The sequence below is a fragment of the Trichogramma pretiosum genome, unplaced genomic scaffold, assembly GCF_000599845.2.
Source record: "Trichogramma pretiosum strain Unisexual culture from Peru unplaced genomic scaffold, Tpre_2.0 scaffold117, whole genome shotgun sequence".
Lineage (NCBI taxonomy): Eukaryota > Metazoa > Arthropoda > Insecta > Hymenoptera > Trichogrammatidae > Trichogramma > Trichogramma pretiosum.
The window spans coordinates 83,683-101,294 of NW_019641395.1; the positions used below are offsets into that span (position 1 = coordinate 83,683).

Genomic DNA, 17,612 nt, shown 5'->3' on the forward strand with positions numbered 1-17,612 from the left:
ATGCTTCAAGAGTGCAAACGATCTTATCTATTTTAATGTACTTTCTTCGCTACGATGTCTAATGGCGAGTGTGCAACTTGATATCTTTATCAACTCACACTATGCTCTTTTCGGCATAATACGCGTGCAGTTTTAGTACGTAATAAAAAAAGTTACGAAGGCTCAGAGCAAAAATAAACGAAATAATCGATCGTGCAGATGAATTAACCGTCGAATAATGGTAGAGTACTTAGCTACACATGCCGATGAATTATTTACTATGTTATGTAGCTTGATATTAATTTTTTGTCTCTATGGATTTGACTACTGTCGAATCACTATTCGGTCACATAAATTCGTTGCTCGATTTCTCACCAAATGTTTCGATATAGAATTATGATTTTGGGTTTCATTGTAAATTTAAAATAAATTAGTGAAAATAATTTCGATACCATTTGAAACTAAATATTTATGTTATAAAGCATATTATTACATGAAAAAAATTATAAATTCTTTTATGCCAGTTAAAAATTTTATTAAAAATGTTTTATTAAATAGGACTAAAAGATTAATTGCATTAGATTGCTAACAATTAAGTCATTTTCTGATGAAATTACAGTTTTTTCTTTTGATAATGTACACAATTTAGCATGCATCAAATGACCGCGAACTTCTACAATTTTTCGGTGGTCATGAAGTTTTTGATACGACTAATAAATTAACAGAATTTACCGATGGCACATCTCCTGTGATTAAATGAAGCTGCCGATCGTTCGTGGCAAAAATTAACGATCTTCGATCGGAACAATGATATTTGGGGGCGTGTTAACGGTGTAGTTAGCTGCATTATAATGTCTAAAAATTTAATATTATTTTAGATATGAAACGGTATTTACTACTTTTGATATATTTACATACATTAATTGAATTGATGCTTCCTTTATGTACTTTAACTCATCATCATTAATTTCAATGCTTCCTAAGTACGATCGTATTGCTTTCGAGCTTTCAGTATTGTTTAGAAATGTAGAGTACCGGAAAAAAGATCTAGCCGACTTAACTATGGCAGTATTTTTTTCCTTTTGTTCTGAAAATCCTCGCAGTTTATTATATAACTTGAGCGCGTTCCTTTGGTTGCAAGAATATATTTTTAAATATTCTTCATCACTTTTTCCAGGGAACAAGATATACTCAATGCAAGCAACTACCAATATCCCGTGGCTAATTCGGTATAGATTAGCTACCTTTAAATAATCAACTTTAAAATTAAGGAGTGTACTTTTAAACGTGTTGAATTCTAAATTTGTTGGTAGTTTTTTCTTCAGAAATCTTTTCATGGCTTTTTGAAGCATGTCCCATAAAAGCCTTTTATCCTCTAAACTTTCATCTTCAATTTCCTCAACAATTAAATATTCTTGTAAATTTATAATAGCATTTGCATTACATTTGTTCAAAAAATATTCTTTAGTCATTAAAGTTTTACATTTTTCTGTTTGGTTAAGAGGGTTCATAAGGGAAGTAAGTTTACGCTTTACTGGTTTCGATGAACCTGCCTGCGTAGATGAACGGAGCTGCTGTTTAGCAGTATAGCTAGCTTCATTATCATGTCTGAAAATTGAATATAATTTTAGAATGAAAAATTTTATTAAACATTTGAAATCATATACTAACATAAATTTAATCGATGCTTCTCGTATATAAGATAATTCATAATTATCTATTTCAATATTTTTTAAATATGCTCTGATCATTTTCAAGAAATCAGGTTGATCTTTTAACTTAAGGCACTTGAAAAAAGATCTAGTTGATACAAGTATGCTATCTTTTTGTTCTTTTCGATCTGGAAAACTATTCAGCTTATTATACAGCTTCTTTGAGGACGATCTACTACAAGAATATATGTTCAAATATTGTTCATAATTTTGGTCAGGGTACATGGCATATTCAACACAAGCGACTGCCAATATGGCATAATTTAATCGATATAAATTTACCGTCTTCAAATAATCAATTTTATAAGTAAGAATCGTACTTTTAAAATTGTTTAAATATAACAACGGAATATCAGATCCCATAAATCTTCCCATTCCCTCATGTATTATATTCTTTAACATATTTTCATCCTCTAATTGTTCTTCTTCAATTTCGTTACTATCTAAATAATTTACCAAATTAATAAGTATATCAGCCCGATGTTTGTGGAAAAAATATTCACAATTCACATATAAATATCCCATCCTACTGTCCCTCATGTCGAAATGCTCTGGCACTGATCAAACAATAAATTTTTATTCGAATATTTGATGTGTAAGACATCAGACAACAATCAAGGATCTATGTATACTAATATAACAGTTACACAAATTCACTCTTCGTGAGATAAACATCGTGGTTTCGCGTAAATATTAGAATACGCGAAGTAATAGACTACTTAACCCGTCTAATACCAAAAGACCCTATTTTTGACTTATTTCTCCACGCGTTATTTTTTGTTGAAAACATAGTCAAATTAATGTGAAAATACCATATTTTATGGTATTTTTATGGCTCTTTTCAAATCTGGAGTCAGATTTACGATACAGGAGTCCCTCGTTATACGCGGGGGTTACGTTCCTCAAAAGTACCGCGTATAACAAAACCGCGGATAATAAGACCTTACTCTTATGGGAAAGAGAGGGTTACGTTCCTCAACCTCGAGAAAGCACAGTTTATATGTAAATTTTACCTACAAATAAATGTATTTGTTGAGTAGTTTATCTATTCATATATGTTTATTTATACTTACAACACATATATGCAATTCTATGTTTAATTTTTAAAGTAATCGGTTGATTTAATTATCTGCTTTACTCGTCTCAAAATATCTTTGTGCATTTCTTCATAAATTTGTGCAGCTAAATCACAGTAGTGTTTGAAAGTCGAGCTACGCGTCATTATTGGATCATGAGTCATTGTTAATTCACCTGCTCGAATAACTAGATCCATAACTTCGACAATCAGTTTTGAATCAAAAATCGGTTCAGGTGCATCATCAGTCTGATCCACCGGTGGTTTTTGAGTCAGTTTTCGACGGAGCTTTAGAAGAAGCCATACTTAATAAATTTTCAACAAATTCTATTTGTTGAAACAAGAAAAGAATTCTTGATTTTCTTGCGTGTACAATTTTCTAGAATTTAGTATTCATTTTTCACCATTTTCCATAAATTAAATTCACTTTGCTATATGTACAAGTAGCTACAGTTCATCTTATGGCTAGCTTTTGGTTGCGACCATGTCCAATTGGCTATTGAAAAAAATGAAACCACATAGTCTTTATTAGATTAATGCTCGCTCGATTTCTACGACAGGTAGCTTAGATGTGTTTAAAGCTTGTGTTGTGTGTCAACACACTTTCTATTGATGTACTTAACTGTTTCTAAATATCTAACTGCCCAAAATACTTTCAAATAGGGTATTGAAAAAGGGAATTTAAAAAAAAATTTTTTTTCTTCTGAACGGAGGCTTGTATTTTTCTTTGTAAGTAGTATATTTAATGAAGATTCGTAACTAGATTTGGCTGGGCTTGCTATACACAACAATACACAAAAAACGGAGGAAGCACTTTGCCAATGACTTGGCAGTGGTTTTTTTATTTTTAATGTTATTACATCGTACTGGGAGTGCAAATAATTTTTTCTGCCCATTGTGAAGATGTTTAGATCATATTTTGACCGTAAGCATGCAATTTCATTCACTATGGTATCTTTAAATTACTTTAGGGAGTCATGACAAGCGCTAATCGTGGGAAATTCGCGAAATTATAAATAAAAACCTATTTGCGATTGTCGGCAGGGTTTAGGCAATTGTCATCGACCTCTAAAATGGATGATTAATTAAGAGGCATGAGTTAAAAAATCGTTATGCCCAATCGGTCATTATCTCCCGGTCTATAAATGTACACTAAATGCACTGTATTTCATTGCACGCACGAACACACATATGCATGGACTAATCAGACACGTCACTGCTAGACGGCGCCCCGCAAATTGCACCATTCATAATCGAAAAAATATGGCAAATGGAATGAGTTAAGTATACCTTTTGTGGTGACAAGAGAATCCAATAAAATTTCAACTATCTCCACCGATGGAAGCGCATAAAACAGCAACGTCTTGACGGCATCGTGTTTATCAATTCGATTCGGCCGCTCGACCTCCTCAAAACCCAAGTAGTATATGAGATATTCAACGACCTCGACTTTGCCGAGCTTTATGGCCGAGTTGAACAGCGTCAGCTCGTCCGGATGATGAGTCGCGGAGCAGGTTGCTGAACCGTCGCAGCCGACGCTCCAGTCATTGTCGAGATTTAGCGCCGAACCTAGACTATTCGACCACCATCTGTTGTGATCGGCTCCGTGCTTCAGCAGAAACTCAACTTTTTTCGGTCGGCCGCTTATTATTGCACAATGCAACGGAACTTCTCCTTTACCGTTGACCGCATTTATATCGGCTCCTATTCATGCAAAATTAATTATTAATGCATTCAAACCAAATTCAAATTCGCTAGTTTTTACCTTCGTTCAGTAGTATCTCTGCCATTTGTTCCTAATCGTTAGTCAGCTGGCCGGAATCCACCATCAGCTCGTGCAGCATCGTGTTGTTGTCGCTAGTAAGGAACGAGGCTTCAGCCTTGAGCTCCATGTAATGTTTAAATAATTCTATATCGCCGGTCTTCATTGCGTAATACAGCGGCGTCTGGCCTTCACTGTCCTGACCGTTGATGTTAGCCCCGGTCTGGTGAAGCTTCTTGGCATATTTGCAGATGTCCTTTGACGACACTTTGTACGGATGCCTGATTTTGCTAACCGTAAGGAAATGCAGCGCCCCCAGATTTTCTTCGTTCGTTCTCGCGTCGGCGGCGTTGCGAGACAGCAGAATATCCAAGGCCACGATGTTGCCCGTGTTGCAGGCCACGAGAAGGGCGTCAGGCCTTTGCTATTGGCGTAATTTACCTGCGAGCTGAATTTCAAATGATGAATATTGAGCTCATTTCTTTTTTTTTTCAAAAAATTTCCATCATATTTTGACTAACCCAGCTTCTATCAAACATTCGAGAATTTTGCGGTTTTCTTGAATTATAGCCTCCATTATGGGCGTTAAACCAAAGTCGTTTTCATCATCCAAAGGAGCGCCATTTTTGCTTGCGTTACTTTGCGTGCAAGCTGATGCAAGTCCATATTTTCGATGTCGAGAGAGACATGGAGATCGTGGAATGTGTCATCGAGATCGGGTAAAATGTAATCAAAATTTTGGCACGCACAACCTATTCGAGGAAAAAATGCCATGGCTTTGAACTGCAACATGAGAAATCGACGATTTACATTAAAAAAGTCGCTACACTCTCAGGTAAAAAATGTACATACTTGCAAAGTAATTTATCTGAGATGATCTAATGGTTTTTATGAGCGTAACCTTTCTTCATCTAATGCAACCCTGTGCTCGAGCAATTATTTCAAAATAACCACCTTGTGATCACTCTCTGACTTTCCTGAAGTGCTCTTACAGCTGCGTTCAACAGATTTTCGTCGTCGATATTTCGTAAATTTGGATGATAGCTTCTGTTAAAGCAATTTGTTGGATTTATATTTATTTCATTAGTAATCATAATTTAAAATTTATACTATAATTTGTCTAATTTTATAGTAATTTTATTACCTATGAATATTTATAATTAGTTTCATTTAAAAATGTTCAAAATCTCTGGTCATTTCAGATGAATCTCGGACCTTGTTTTCTTGCAAGATTCTTTCGAAATAAGATATCCACTTGAAATTGATAATTAGGTAAACATATTTTGATCTGTAAGATGATTATTACCAGTGCGCTCAAAAATATTTCCTTAGTCAGATGCTTTGTACTGAGCAACGATAAAAAATTTCCCCGTTGGAACTCGGAAATAAAAAAAAATTTCTTACGTCCTTGTTTTTTAAAATTTTTTAAAATTTTTAAATGTTTTCTTCTTTTCGAATTTTCACATAGAAATCTTTTAAATCCTGGCGTCTTCGGTACAAATAAAGCATCCATGGGTCCTTCTCTTAATGTAATGACGATTCCAATTAGTGAAATATGATTGAAAGTACAAAAATGGCAATTGAAAAACGAAAATATAGAGTAAACTATCCAGAGATTGGAAACGCACCAGTGAATGAAACTTTATTTATAAATTAATATAATTTAGTTATACTGAAATCACTCATCAGGGGGGCATTTGAAAATATAATTGAGCATTAATAATAAGTATTTCAATAGTTTTTAATTACTTTCTGAATATATTATCATTAATTAAAATACTCTGAAAATGAGCTCGTCTAGATTTACAAAAATCATGGCGATTTATATCTTAACTATGGAAAAATGCTATTTCCTGGAAGATGTGCTACTTAAAAACTAGTTGTTCAAAAGTGATGTAAAATATTTACGTTTATTCTTTATTACTTTTTTGTGCGAATTGTTGATAAAGCTGAGTGATCAATTTATTTTAATAATTGTGATTAATACTGCACTGAAAAAATTTTATATGCAAATCTAGCTGAATGGACAGCTGGATCGGCAAAAGATATTTTGCTGACACGGCAATAGTATATTTTGTAACGAGTGCGCGAAGCAGTTGACTCATCCAGGAGTGGTTTTCACCCGAGCGTAGCGAGGGTGCAAAGACTCCTGGGTGAGTCAACTTCCTCGCGGACTAGTTGCAAACGATATTTTTAACTCTGCTTGCGAGAAACTAGGGTTTTCTGACGCTTTAAGGTTAGAAAACCCGTGTTTCGCGCACGCAGTGTTAAAAAGTACTATTTTTGAACGAGTCTATGGACTGCAGTAATGAGTGAACATACACTATCGCAAAGTACTCTTTTCAATAAATAATCAAAAAAAAAATAAGAGCTCTTTACGATATTTTTGCGCCCTGTAGGTCGCTTCGAATTTGCCATTTAAAGTACGTAAAATTTCTCGTTTAGCTTAAATCAACACTATTTTCTGGGTATTTTGCGTACACGAATCGTACCTGCAAAACGAGCCACAGGGCGCCAAAACAATCGTAGCATGCTCTATTTGATAAAAAGTACTTTACAATAGTGTATGTTAAATTTTGACAATCAAATTACTGTTGTGGGGGTACACTATGAAACAATCAATTTTTTTCAGTAATTTTTAGTGTTGAGCTCAAATACTACGGGTAAGTTGATATTGACTCGAGCCTAATCATAGTATATATCGATATGAAAAGGAAAAAATTTCCAAGAAATCCAAAAAAAGGATCGTCTCGGTACGATCAAAATAGAGAAAGATAAATGCATTTGAATATTGTTTGATGAAATAATTTTGTTGTGGAGTGTATTTTCTATGATAACTGTCCCTCTTGATGTGCTTGATGTAACTTGATGTAATCCCTCATTAACAATCAAATTCTAGATACAAATACGCATAAAATGAGGTATTATACATGGGGTAAATGTTAGAGTAAGGTGCAATCCAAAAACGCAGTGAAAAATAGTACCCTCGTCTCATTGTCACCCTCGCTGCGCTCGGGCGTCAAACTGAGACTCGCGCGAGAATCACCCACTTCGCGCTATAATAATTCCAAATAATTGTTTAACGAATCATAATATGAATCATTAATTTAAATAAATTCGTATATTTCAATCAATAGGGGTGAAAATGATCATATCGATTCCAAAATTTATACAGCATATCTTCGGATCGCTAGAAAGGCATTAATTAGGTCCCTTTATGATTATTTCACTGACTACTTTGAGTAAATTCATTTAGTAGAAGGATCAAATGCTTTCTCTTAAATAAATATACATGATTTATATTGAGCTGCTTGACAGCTATAAGATTGTGACATGCGTGGTAGGGATTCTGGGCTTTATCAAAAAAGCCTATCCACAGCCGTTGCATAAAATACTATGGCAAAAAATTTTGCATTTTTTGTATACATCATATCTGCCTAAAATTATACAATTTAATTGACTTAAAATTTTCAGTGAAAATTATACGAGACGAAGTCAATTAACGACCTTAGGATCTGATCAGCAAATCACACCCAACAAAATGAGTCGACTTTCTCTTTGCTGCGTCGATTTTGATCCAGAATTATTTTGGGAATCTTCATTCTCGGACGACAATCAAGTGGATAGCCGTTCTTTTACTTGGTTAACAAGCAATTCCAAGGCTGGCGCTGACTCTTCGTGTGACACGATGCATTAATTATTATATACTTTAAATTTATTTTCATACACAAAAAACGACTTTATTGATCCTCAGTATATGACCGATTACTGTCAACTCAAACGGTCAAAATTTTTTTCTATATCTAATATGACGAACACATTGTTTGGCATGTTAAAAATGTAAAGAAAAATTTATAGAACGATTAGGGCTTACTATGCCCCTTTTTTCGAATTCCCAAGTTGGCATTTTTGGCATTTTTCCGTAATTTATCAAATATCGCAAAATATTTCATTAAGCTCGAGCTCAGTGTAGAAAGACCCGATAGTAAAAGTGACACGGAGCTTTTATGTTTGAAATGGTCAAAATTTTCAAAAGAAATGGGTTCCAAAGCGACATGAGCACTCTGGAGGCTTTTACAATAGAAATAATCAAGAAAAAACAAGGTAATTTTGTGCTCATTAAGGCTATATATTTATTTTTCGGGCCAAACTTTGTCTAGCATGTGTAAAATATGGCAAATTGAAAAACAAAAGCAAATTTGGATTAATACACGATTGAAGAGCTTGCACGTTTTATATTGTAGCTTAAGTAAAAATGTGTTACGTCGGGAATATTTGTTAAGTAATACACCCGCGCCATTTTACCCTTTTGGCACTGTGCGCAAGGTTCAGATCAGAGTTCTTGGGTTGAAAGATCCTAATAGGTCTCAAAATCTTCAGAAAAGTATCCTTTATGGGCTGTTTTTAACAAAAAATGAGCTATTTTTTTATGTAAAGGCCTATTATGCAAATTTTTCTCACATTTTTAGGGCTCAAAGATGTCAATTTTATGTTGAAAATGTAGATTGACATTAAACTTTGGCTTATATAAAAACTAGGGGGGCGAGCCCCCCTGCGCGCTTCGCGCGCCAACCCCCCTCGTTTACAATTTCATATGAGTATATGTTTAATAATATAAAATTTTATATAATACTTCCATTGTACAGACGTTCTCATCCAGTTGAAAGATTAGCATTACACTTAGAAAATAAACAAAATTTAATTTTCCCTGAAAATGAAGAAGTATTGATGTCGGTTTACCAGCGTTACGTAAATGTGTTATTACGTAATCGAAAATTAATTTTTGATTTAAATTCATTTTTTTGTATCTAAGAAGATATTCATTTTTATAAAATTCCAGTTGACTATTTAAATCTTCTTCATCAACAAGAGTTTTTAAAAAATCCAGATTCGGTGCTGGTAAACCGACATCAATACAGCTTAAATTTTCAAATTCTAAAATATCATTTATTTCTTTCAAAGCTCTGTTTTCATGATTATCTTTAAAACCTTCCAAAAAATATTTTTTATAAGTTTGCCAAACGTTTCGAATCATTGGTATATTGTTAATAATTATAAACCAAGGGAAAAATTTTCTAAGTTGTTTCGTCATCATTATTAAACAAGCTTCGTCAATATTTTTTTTATTTCTAGATCGCTATCTACTAATCCCATTGCAATCGCCGTTTCTCTAAATGTATCGTATTTAATACCCTTATAAGTTCTTAAATCGTCGAATGATTTGCAGCCTTTAGCTTTGTGTAAAATTAATTTTAAATAAAACCGTTCAACATCTTTTGGCACAACACTAACTATTCTTCCCAATGTATTTGAAAATTGTGATCTCCGTTCCCAAATTCAAAATTTTTTATTGTACTTATAGTCTTGTAAATTATTTACGTACGTGAATTTTCTAGCATGAACATCATTTTTATTTAAATCAAACCACGCTGTTAAAGTAGTACCAGGCTTTTTGGCTGCTTCTACTTCTTCATTTTCAGGGAAAATTAAATTTTGTTTAATTTCTAAGTGTAATGCTAATCTTTCAACTGGATGAGAACGTCTGTACAATGGAAGAAACCAAAATAACCAAATTAACCATAATAATTTTTGGTTCTTGTACAAAAAATCAAAGTAACCATAATTATCACATTTATGACCCTATTATTTAAATTATTTTTGTACCAAATGAACGAAAGGTCACGTGACGTAATTATGTGATCGTCGCGTGATCGAAAGTTCAAAGTCACGTAATGTTAACGTATAGAAAGGTCAGTCACTTGATGATCGCGTTATAGAAAGGTCAGAGTCACGTGATGATCATGTGATGATCGAAAGGGGTCAAGGATCAAAGTCACCATAATAATCACCACCTGATCAAAAGGTCAAGGTGTCGTGATAATCACGTGATCAAAAAGTCAAATTCAAATATTTCGATCGAAAGGTCAAAGGTTCAAATGGTCAACATGGCAAAAGGTTACATGACCTCATTACGTGATCATCATGTGCCTCTGATCTTTCGATCACGTGGTGATCACGTTATGACGCATCGCATGATGAACGAATTATAACGCTCAAGGTTACGTTATCATCAAGCGGTTCGTTACTTAACGTAACGTTACTTAAGCACGTAATCGTCACGTGAACGAAAGGTTAAAATCACGTAATCAAAAAACCAAAATAACCATAATTATCACATTTATGACCCTATTATTTAAATTATTCTTGTACCAAAACGCGCAAGGTTACACTATAATAAAATGTTTAAAATGGCGAAAGGTAAAGAGGTCACGTGACGTAATCACGTGATCGTCACGTGATCGAAAGGTCAAAGTGACATAATCAAAAGGTCTGTCACTTGATGACATCGTTATAGAAAGGTCACATGACCTTTTGATCACGTGATCATCAAGTGATGACGTCATATGATCATTCGACCGAATCACGTGATCATCACGTGATGACGTCATGTGACTTTTCGACCGAATCACGTGATCATCGCGTAATGACGTCATATGACCATTCCACCGAATGGCGGCGATAATGACGTCATATGACCATTTCACCGAATGGCGGCGATATTATCTTATAATATAGAGAGATAATATAGAGAGAAATGACAAAGAGGAGGTAATTGGTGTATGACTCCCCTTAAGGTATATGAATGAGAAGAGAAGTACGACAGAGATGATGGTCAATTGGTTATTAAGCAAGACACATTCAGCGCGTTTGGTGCAAAAAATACATCCTCCGGATTAAGAAATTATTTTAGAATCGAATATTAGTAATTTTCTATTAATATTCATAAGTATAAATGTAAAAAAGCATACTTTTAAGAGCTAGCTTGTTTCCAATGAATTGGGCAAGGGCTTTTCGCTATTTTATTTTTCGACGTTGAGACATGTTTAATTTATAACTTGGTCACTGATTATGAAAGATGAGATGTACGACTTTAATTTAAGACCGAAAATGTTGAGATTATCTCAATATTATAGGTATTGCATCGTAATAATGATGGTGTTCATTTATGATAGCTTGATTTATACGTTCGCTTTCATCGGTGACTAAAACCTCAAGCTTAGTAAGAATTAAAAGACACGAGGAATTTGCAACATTCACTCATGATTTTTGTATATTTTTCGAACAGTTGTTTCATTACCATTTATTGGCAATAATAGAATTGATAATGAGAATACAAGGGATACTTTTTTTGTATAGTAAGCTTTTTCCAATGCATTGGCAGTAGTTTTTAAGAGAGAATAATAATAAAATCGACATAAAATTACTCTGAAATTTTTTTGCATACAAGATCAAACGTAAAAACTTACTCAAAAGCTCGTTCAATTTCTAATACGTCTTGTATATAGTTTTTCCATTCCTTTTAAATACGGCATATATAATAGTCCTTTTATTCCCTTCAAACTCAATCCAGATCTTAACTTTGTCTGAAATTAAAAATGCAAAAAACTGTAAATGAATTTTTGAAGAATATCAAATTCAAGAATAATTCATTGAAATTATCCTATCCTATAAGAATGGTGAGGTTTTTAGCGTGAGCAGATTATAAGCGCTGTGATTGGTCGTTCAGTAGCATGCAATTGTTTAGTGGCGCGCAAATAAGAGATTGTCGCCTGACGGCTTAAGACTAAATTGTGATGTTTGCAGTTTATAACATAATCTTCGTTTATCTCATTTTTCTATTTTAAATATTGAAAAATGGCAAAATGGGAAAGAAAGAAGAGAGCGCGCGCTAAAAATCGGGATAGTATTTTAATTACTACGATAGTAAACATGGAATCGCTGTATTATATAGGCAAACTAACATATACTTTGTTATACTTTGAAATAAAATAAAAATGAGTCAAAAATCTTGTTGCGTTTTTTGATCTCTCAAATGAAATAATTAAAAAAATATAGCTGTGCATAATAGGGCGATAATAAAATTTTTAGGATATCAGCATAGCCATGATTTGAACCAAGACTTTCTTTTCTTAATCGATAGAGTTTTTGTCAGCTAAATGTGAGAATTATCGGTATGAGTCTGGGCTAAAGTCAAATTTTGATCACTCTTTGTAGATATTTTAGTAGTGCATGATAAAAACTATGATCATACAATTTATTTTTCAATATTTAAAATGTGTAATTTGAACCAAATACTCTGTTACGGTGCGTCATTAAAATAATAACCTACTCTCGTTATACTTTTAAAAATAGTAATGTTTACATATTACTCGTTTGAGTTCTACCGCCTAATTGAAAAGAGGAAACTGCGTACATTCCTCTTCAGAGCTTTCATGAAATTTACTCTTTGGGGTTTAGCATATACTCATCAATGAATGTTTAAAGTTGATTTGACGATGCTCTAAGACATAATTACAAGATACGATAAAAATGTGTTTATTTACTTCAATTGCTTCCTCATAGAGGAAGCTCTGTGATAGGCTGGAAAACGAGATTTTGAACCAGACCTCGTAGGACAATTTGGTTTATATATTTGGAAACTACATTGAATTACCAACAAATGTCTGTATGAGTTTTTGTTTTCTCGGCCTTTTGGCCGATGGTCCTGATGGTCGTGATCTACTGGTAGTTAGGACACTAGACAGTGAATCAAAATTTAAAAATACGAATTTTCACGTTAATAACCGATGCCTCTTATTAATATTTTTTATGAGGGAGCTCTTTGCCAATAAATTGGCAGCGGTTTTTTGATTTCAGACAAAAATTGGTTGAGTTACCTTGGCGTTCATTAATCTTTAAAGGGCCGAGATTTTAAAGATCAGCTCATCAGTAGAAAACTGGCCCAAAAGGTGTTATGAACTAATAACGTAGGTCTAATTATTGTAAAGTAATATCTGTCCATCTGATACACTGATAGAAATGTCGTCTGTGTGTCAGAAACGAGTCCGTTTCGCAGAACGAAACCGATTCGAAACAATATAATGCAATATGTTCGATTGACGTGAACCACACAATACTACACACACGCGCGCGCGCATGTACGAGAGTTGGTAGCTGCATATATAGATAGATATATTCAATACGAGTACACTGTACAGTGTACAGCTTCGAAGAGTGACGTGTTGTTTGGGTCGTTTTGGGCCGAAAAGGGTTAAGAGGGTCGACGACTTGGAATTTTTCAAAATATTTTCTCTCTTGGCTAGCGATTGAACGTAGGAAAAATAAAAAAAAATAAAAACTAAGCATATAAGATGATCTTTGGTGCGTGTTTGAAATAGGTATTATCATCAATGCAGACTAAATTTAGCACAAAGTTTAGATCTGCCGTGAATTTCTATTCTACCGAAATATGTATTCTTAAAAATAAAAAAGTTAATCGAGAATACGTAAAATACTCTCAAAGATACATTTCGAAAGTATGCTTTCATTATTGTATTATTTGACTGTTGTATTCTAATATTTATGCGAAACCACGATGTTTACCTCACGAAGAGTGAATTTGTGTAACTGTTATATTAGTATAGATAGATCCGTGATTGTTGTCGGATGTCTCGCACATCAAATATTCAAATAGAAATATATTGTTTGGTCAGTGCCAGAGCATTTCGACATGAGGGAAAGCAGGATGAACCATTTAGTACAATGTAAATATTTTTTACAAAAAAATCACGTTGATAAGCTTATTAATTTGGTCGATTATTTGAATCTCAACGAAATCGAAGAAGAACAATTAGAGAATGAAAATATCTTAAGGAATACAATACGTGAGGTAATGGGAAGATTTGTGGGAATTAAAATACCGTTGTGTTATTTAAAGTCGTTTAAAAGTACGATTGTTAGCTTTAAGATTGATTATTTGAAAACGGTAAATTTGTATCGATTAAATTATGGCATATTGGCTGTGGCTAGTGTTGAATATATCCTGTACCCCAACCAAAATTATGAACAATACTTGCAGATATATGATTGTAATAGATCGACCGCAATGAAGATGTATAATAAGCTGTGTGGTGTTCCAGAAAAACAGAAACAAACAGTGAACATAGCTATATCAGCTAGATCTTTTTTTAAGTGCTCTAAGTTTTTAGAACAACCTGATTTCTTGAAAATGATCAGAGCATATTTAAGAAATATTGAAATAGATAATTATGAATTATCTTATATCCGAGAAGCATCGATTCAATTTATGTTAGTAAATACTTTCAAATTTTTGATAAAATTGTTCATTCTAAAATTATATTCTATTTTTAGAGATAATAATAAACCACAGCAGCCAGTAGAGCCTAAATTTACTTCACGTAAACCTCTAAATAAAACGTTATTAATTACACCAGAATATTTGTTTAACAAACTTAATGCAACCTCTGTTATCAATTTACAAGAATATTTAATTGTCGAGGAAATTGAAGAAGAGAATTTAGAGGATAGACATCTTTTGATTTATATGATACGGAAGGTGATGCAAAAAAGTTCAGGAGGTAGGGGTCCAATAGAACGCAACACGTTTAAAAATACCCTCCTTACTCTTACAATAGATTATGTCAAGACAATACATCTGTATCGGATCAATTATGGGATACTGATGGTCGCATGTATAGAGATTGTATTGTATCCGGGAAAAGACGATCAAACTTACTTGAAAATATATAGTTGTGATCGAAATAATGCGTGCAAGTATTATAACGAACTGCGTTGTCTTCCAGAACTAGAGAAACAAGACGTTTCCATAATGAAATCGGCTAGATCTTTTTTTAATTCTACTACGTTTCTAACCAAACCTGATTTCCTTCAAGCAATACGAGCATATTTGAAAGCAATAGGATTAGATATTGATAATGACGAGTTGAAATATATAAGAGAATTTTCAATTAAAATTATGTATGTAAATATTTTAAAAATAGTAAATACAATTTTTTTCATCTAAAATAATATTAAATTTTTAGAAATGATAATGCAGCTAAAATCGGAGTTAAGCCGCTACCAAATGTTACTGATTCGATCGAAGATCAATAACTTTGCCTGAGACGGACCAACACCAGATGTGTCATCGGTAAATTCTGTTTATTCATCAGTTGGATCGAAAACTTGATAACCAAAAAAGATTGTGGAAGTTCGTGGTCATTTGATGCAAACTAAATTGTTTACATTATCAAAAGAAAAAGCCGTAATTTCATTGGAAAAGATATAAAATTAGTTTACTGAAGAAGATATCGATAACACTGCTGACTCTCTGAGTTCAGATTTGATATGAGAATGCTTTACAAATGCAACAGCATTAGCAATAATTAATAGATTAAATTGCTGTCAATGTAATGTAATTAATCTTTTGATCCTATTTAATAAAATCCTAGTTTTAATATGAAAAAATAGATTTTTTATTGCATTTCGTCGCCCCAATGCAGGAAGGTATCTATTTCAAATCTATAGCAAGAAGGATACTTAATCGCGTGCAGAGGCAAAAAGGTATCTAACTCGAGAGCAGCGGCAAAAAGGTATCTAACTCGAGCCTAGAAGCAAAAAGGTACCTTATTCAAACGAAGTGGTAAGAAAGTTTTCGCTCGCTGAATTTAGGTTGGTAATGCAGCCGAAAATGATGAAATTTTGTTTCAACATTCAATATTTAATTCAAAGTCATGTAAAGCCGATAACTTCTACTTTCCTCTCAGAACATACAAAGTTCTCCAAAAGAGGCAAATTGAGTCGAAATCGCGGCGAGATTGATGTGTTTGCTCGCATTAAAAATGGATGAAAATCATTACTCTAGCTCAATTGTTTTTTTCTCTTTTTTGCTCTAATACAAAACAAACTTTTATCATTTACGGCTGCGTTGCCAACCTAAAGTCAGCACGTCAAAACTTTCTTGACACTTAGTTTGAATAAGGTACCTTTTTGCCTCTACGCGCGAGTAAGTATCCTTCTTGCTACAGATTTGAAATAGATACCTTCTTGCACAGTGATTGGGTGTGTGTGTCTGTGTGTGGGTATGTACCATGTATGTGGCACGAATTTTTTCAATAATGAGTCGGAGAATCTCATTGAAATAAACTGCATTTTTTGTTGATTGGATCGAGGATGAAACCCGAAAAAGTTTCATCTCGATATTTTTAATATTTCAAAGTTTTAATTAAGACCAAAAACATTAGGATTCATCTTTTATTTTAAAATTTACATCTTGATGAAGAAATAGTATATTTTGCACCTAGGGAGTGAAAAACTGGAAAGTCTCAGAGCACGTGTAATTTATCAGCCAAAATATACTATTATTTTTATTTTTCGGAAATGTTATTTTTCTTTCACAGGATTTAAGTTTGAAAAAAGCTTTATAAGCATTTATAAATAAAATAGGAACGATAATTTTTTTATGAGAAAGCTCGTTATTAATTAATCGGAAGCTATTTTTTATGTAATATTAAACTTTATAACATACATTTTTAGTTTTAAAGGGTATCGAAATTATTTTCATACTTACTTTGAGAATTCATATTTTTCAAACTGTCATAATATTCTTTCTGCAATCTGATATTATAAAAAGAGACCAATAGTTCACGCATAAGTCAAAGTTGTTACTCTAGTTCTGTTAGTAGGGGAACAAGGGGCATGATGGGTTTGGGTGCAAAGTGGATTTTGTTGTTTTAAATTAGAAACAATTGATACAACCAATTGTTGATTATTTAATAATCAATATCTTTGCCAGAAAAAAATTTATATGAAAGCTATGTATGAAAAATTTGCTTTCTTTCAGCTTCATCTTAAAATCATTTTACAATAAACTATTATAATATTTTCACTTATCTAATAGTTGCTCAGAAAAAAAGGTAGTTTTTTGGTAAAGTAATGCTTTTGTCTCACGATGAAGTGATTGTTTGAATATCATGAAAAATGCGATCAAATTTGTCTATGAAATATTCAACACACCTCTATTTTTTCCTGTTTTTCTCTTGATCTTGTAGTTGATTTTGGAACAACTTTTTGTGGATCAATATCATATTGTTTATAAGGACCTCTTTTCATTCTTTTTACTCCTCGTCTCAAATAATCCATGATTTTATAAAATAAAATGTTGCTAAAGAATGAATAAAATTTGCAAATTAAAATTCGTAAATGATCAGCATTCAATTTTACTAGGAGTAAATTGATGGTTTGT

General features: G+C 33.0%; 3 protein-coding genes across 5 annotated transcripts; 1 reads left to right on the top strand and 2 right to left on the bottom strand.

Moving 5' to 3' along the window:
- Positions 1–510: 510 nt before the first annotated feature.
- On the bottom strand, positions 511–2,304 carry LOC106652720. 2 transcript variants are annotated; one of them, XM_014371829.2, is made up of 4 exons: positions 2,195–2,304; positions 1,651–2,134; positions 898–1,587; positions 511–834 (listed from the first exon to the last, which is right to left on the bottom strand). In XM_014371829.2, exons 1-4 carry the CDS (start codon positions 2,229–2,231, stop codon positions 765–767), a joined length of 1,281 nt encoding a protein of 426 aa, XP_014227315.1. In that variant the 5' UTR covers positions 2,232–2,304; the 3' UTR covers positions 511–764. The 2 variants fall into 2 exon arrangements, with proteins under 2 accessions (XP_014227315.1, XP_014227314.1); XM_014371828.2 differs by having other exon boundaries at positions 1,651–2,304.
- Positions 2,305–3,790: 1,486 nt separating this feature from the next.
- Positions 3,791–4,556, bottom strand: LOC111693547 (ankyrin repeat domain-containing protein 35-like). Its single transcript, XM_023458347.1, has 3 exons — positions 4,532–4,556; positions 4,057–4,470; positions 3,791–3,834 (listed from the first exon to the last, which is right to left on the bottom strand). The coding sequence occupies exons 1-3, from the start codon at positions 4,554–4,556 to the stop codon at positions 3,791–3,793; spliced, it is 483 nt and encodes a 160-aa protein (XP_023314115.1).
- A 9,446-nt stretch (positions 4,557–14,002) lies between these two features.
- Positions 14,003–15,797, top strand: LOC106652716. Of its 2 annotated transcripts, XM_014371822.2 has the most exons (4): positions 14,003–14,237; positions 14,427–14,656; positions 14,720–15,346; positions 15,412–15,797. In XM_014371822.2, exons 1-4 carry the CDS (start codon positions 14,079–14,081, stop codon positions 15,479–15,481), a joined length of 1,086 nt encoding a protein of 361 aa, XP_014227308.2. In that variant the 5' UTR covers positions 14,003–14,078; the 3' UTR covers positions 15,482–15,797. The 2 variants fall into 2 exon arrangements, with proteins under 2 accessions (XP_014227308.2, XP_014227306.2); XM_014371820.2 differs by having other exon boundaries at positions 14,003–14,656; positions 15,412–15,794.
- The last annotated feature ends 1,815 nt before the right edge of the window (positions 15,798–17,612 follow it).

Coding starts and splice junctions, on each gene's coding strand:
- LOC111693547 (XM_023458347.1), bottom strand. CDS start 4,556: ATGGCAGAGATACTACTGAACGAAG. Junction 4,471..4,531: donor AGAGATACTACTGAACGAAG/GTAAAAACTAGC, acceptor TTGCATGAATAG/GAGCCGATATAAATGCGGTC. Junction 3,835..4,056: donor TTCTCTTGTCACCACAAAAG/GTATACTTAACT, acceptor CATCCATTTTAG/AGGTCGATGACAATTGCCTA.
- LOC106652720 (XM_014371828.2), bottom strand. CDS start 2,231: ATGAGGGACAGTAGGATGGGATATTTATATGTGAATTGTGAATATTTT. Junction 1,588..1,650: donor GAAGCATCGATTAAATTTAT/GTTAGTATATGA, acceptor TTCAATTTTCAG/ACATGATAATGAAGCTAGCT. Junction 835..897: donor GAAGCATCAATTCAATTAAT/GTATGTAAATAT, acceptor TTAAATTTTTAG/ACATTATAATGCAGCTAACT.
- LOC106652716 (XM_014371820.2), top strand. CDS start 14,079: ATGAGGGAAAGCAGGATGAACCATTTAGTACAATGTAAATATTTTTTA. Junction 14,657..14,719: donor GAAGCATCGATTCAATTTAT/GTTAGTAAATAC, acceptor TTCTATTTTTAG/AGATAATAATAAACCACAGC. Junction 15,347..15,411: donor GAATTTTCAATTAAAATTAT/GTATGTAAATAT, acceptor TTAAATTTTTAG/AAATGATAATGCAGCTAAAA.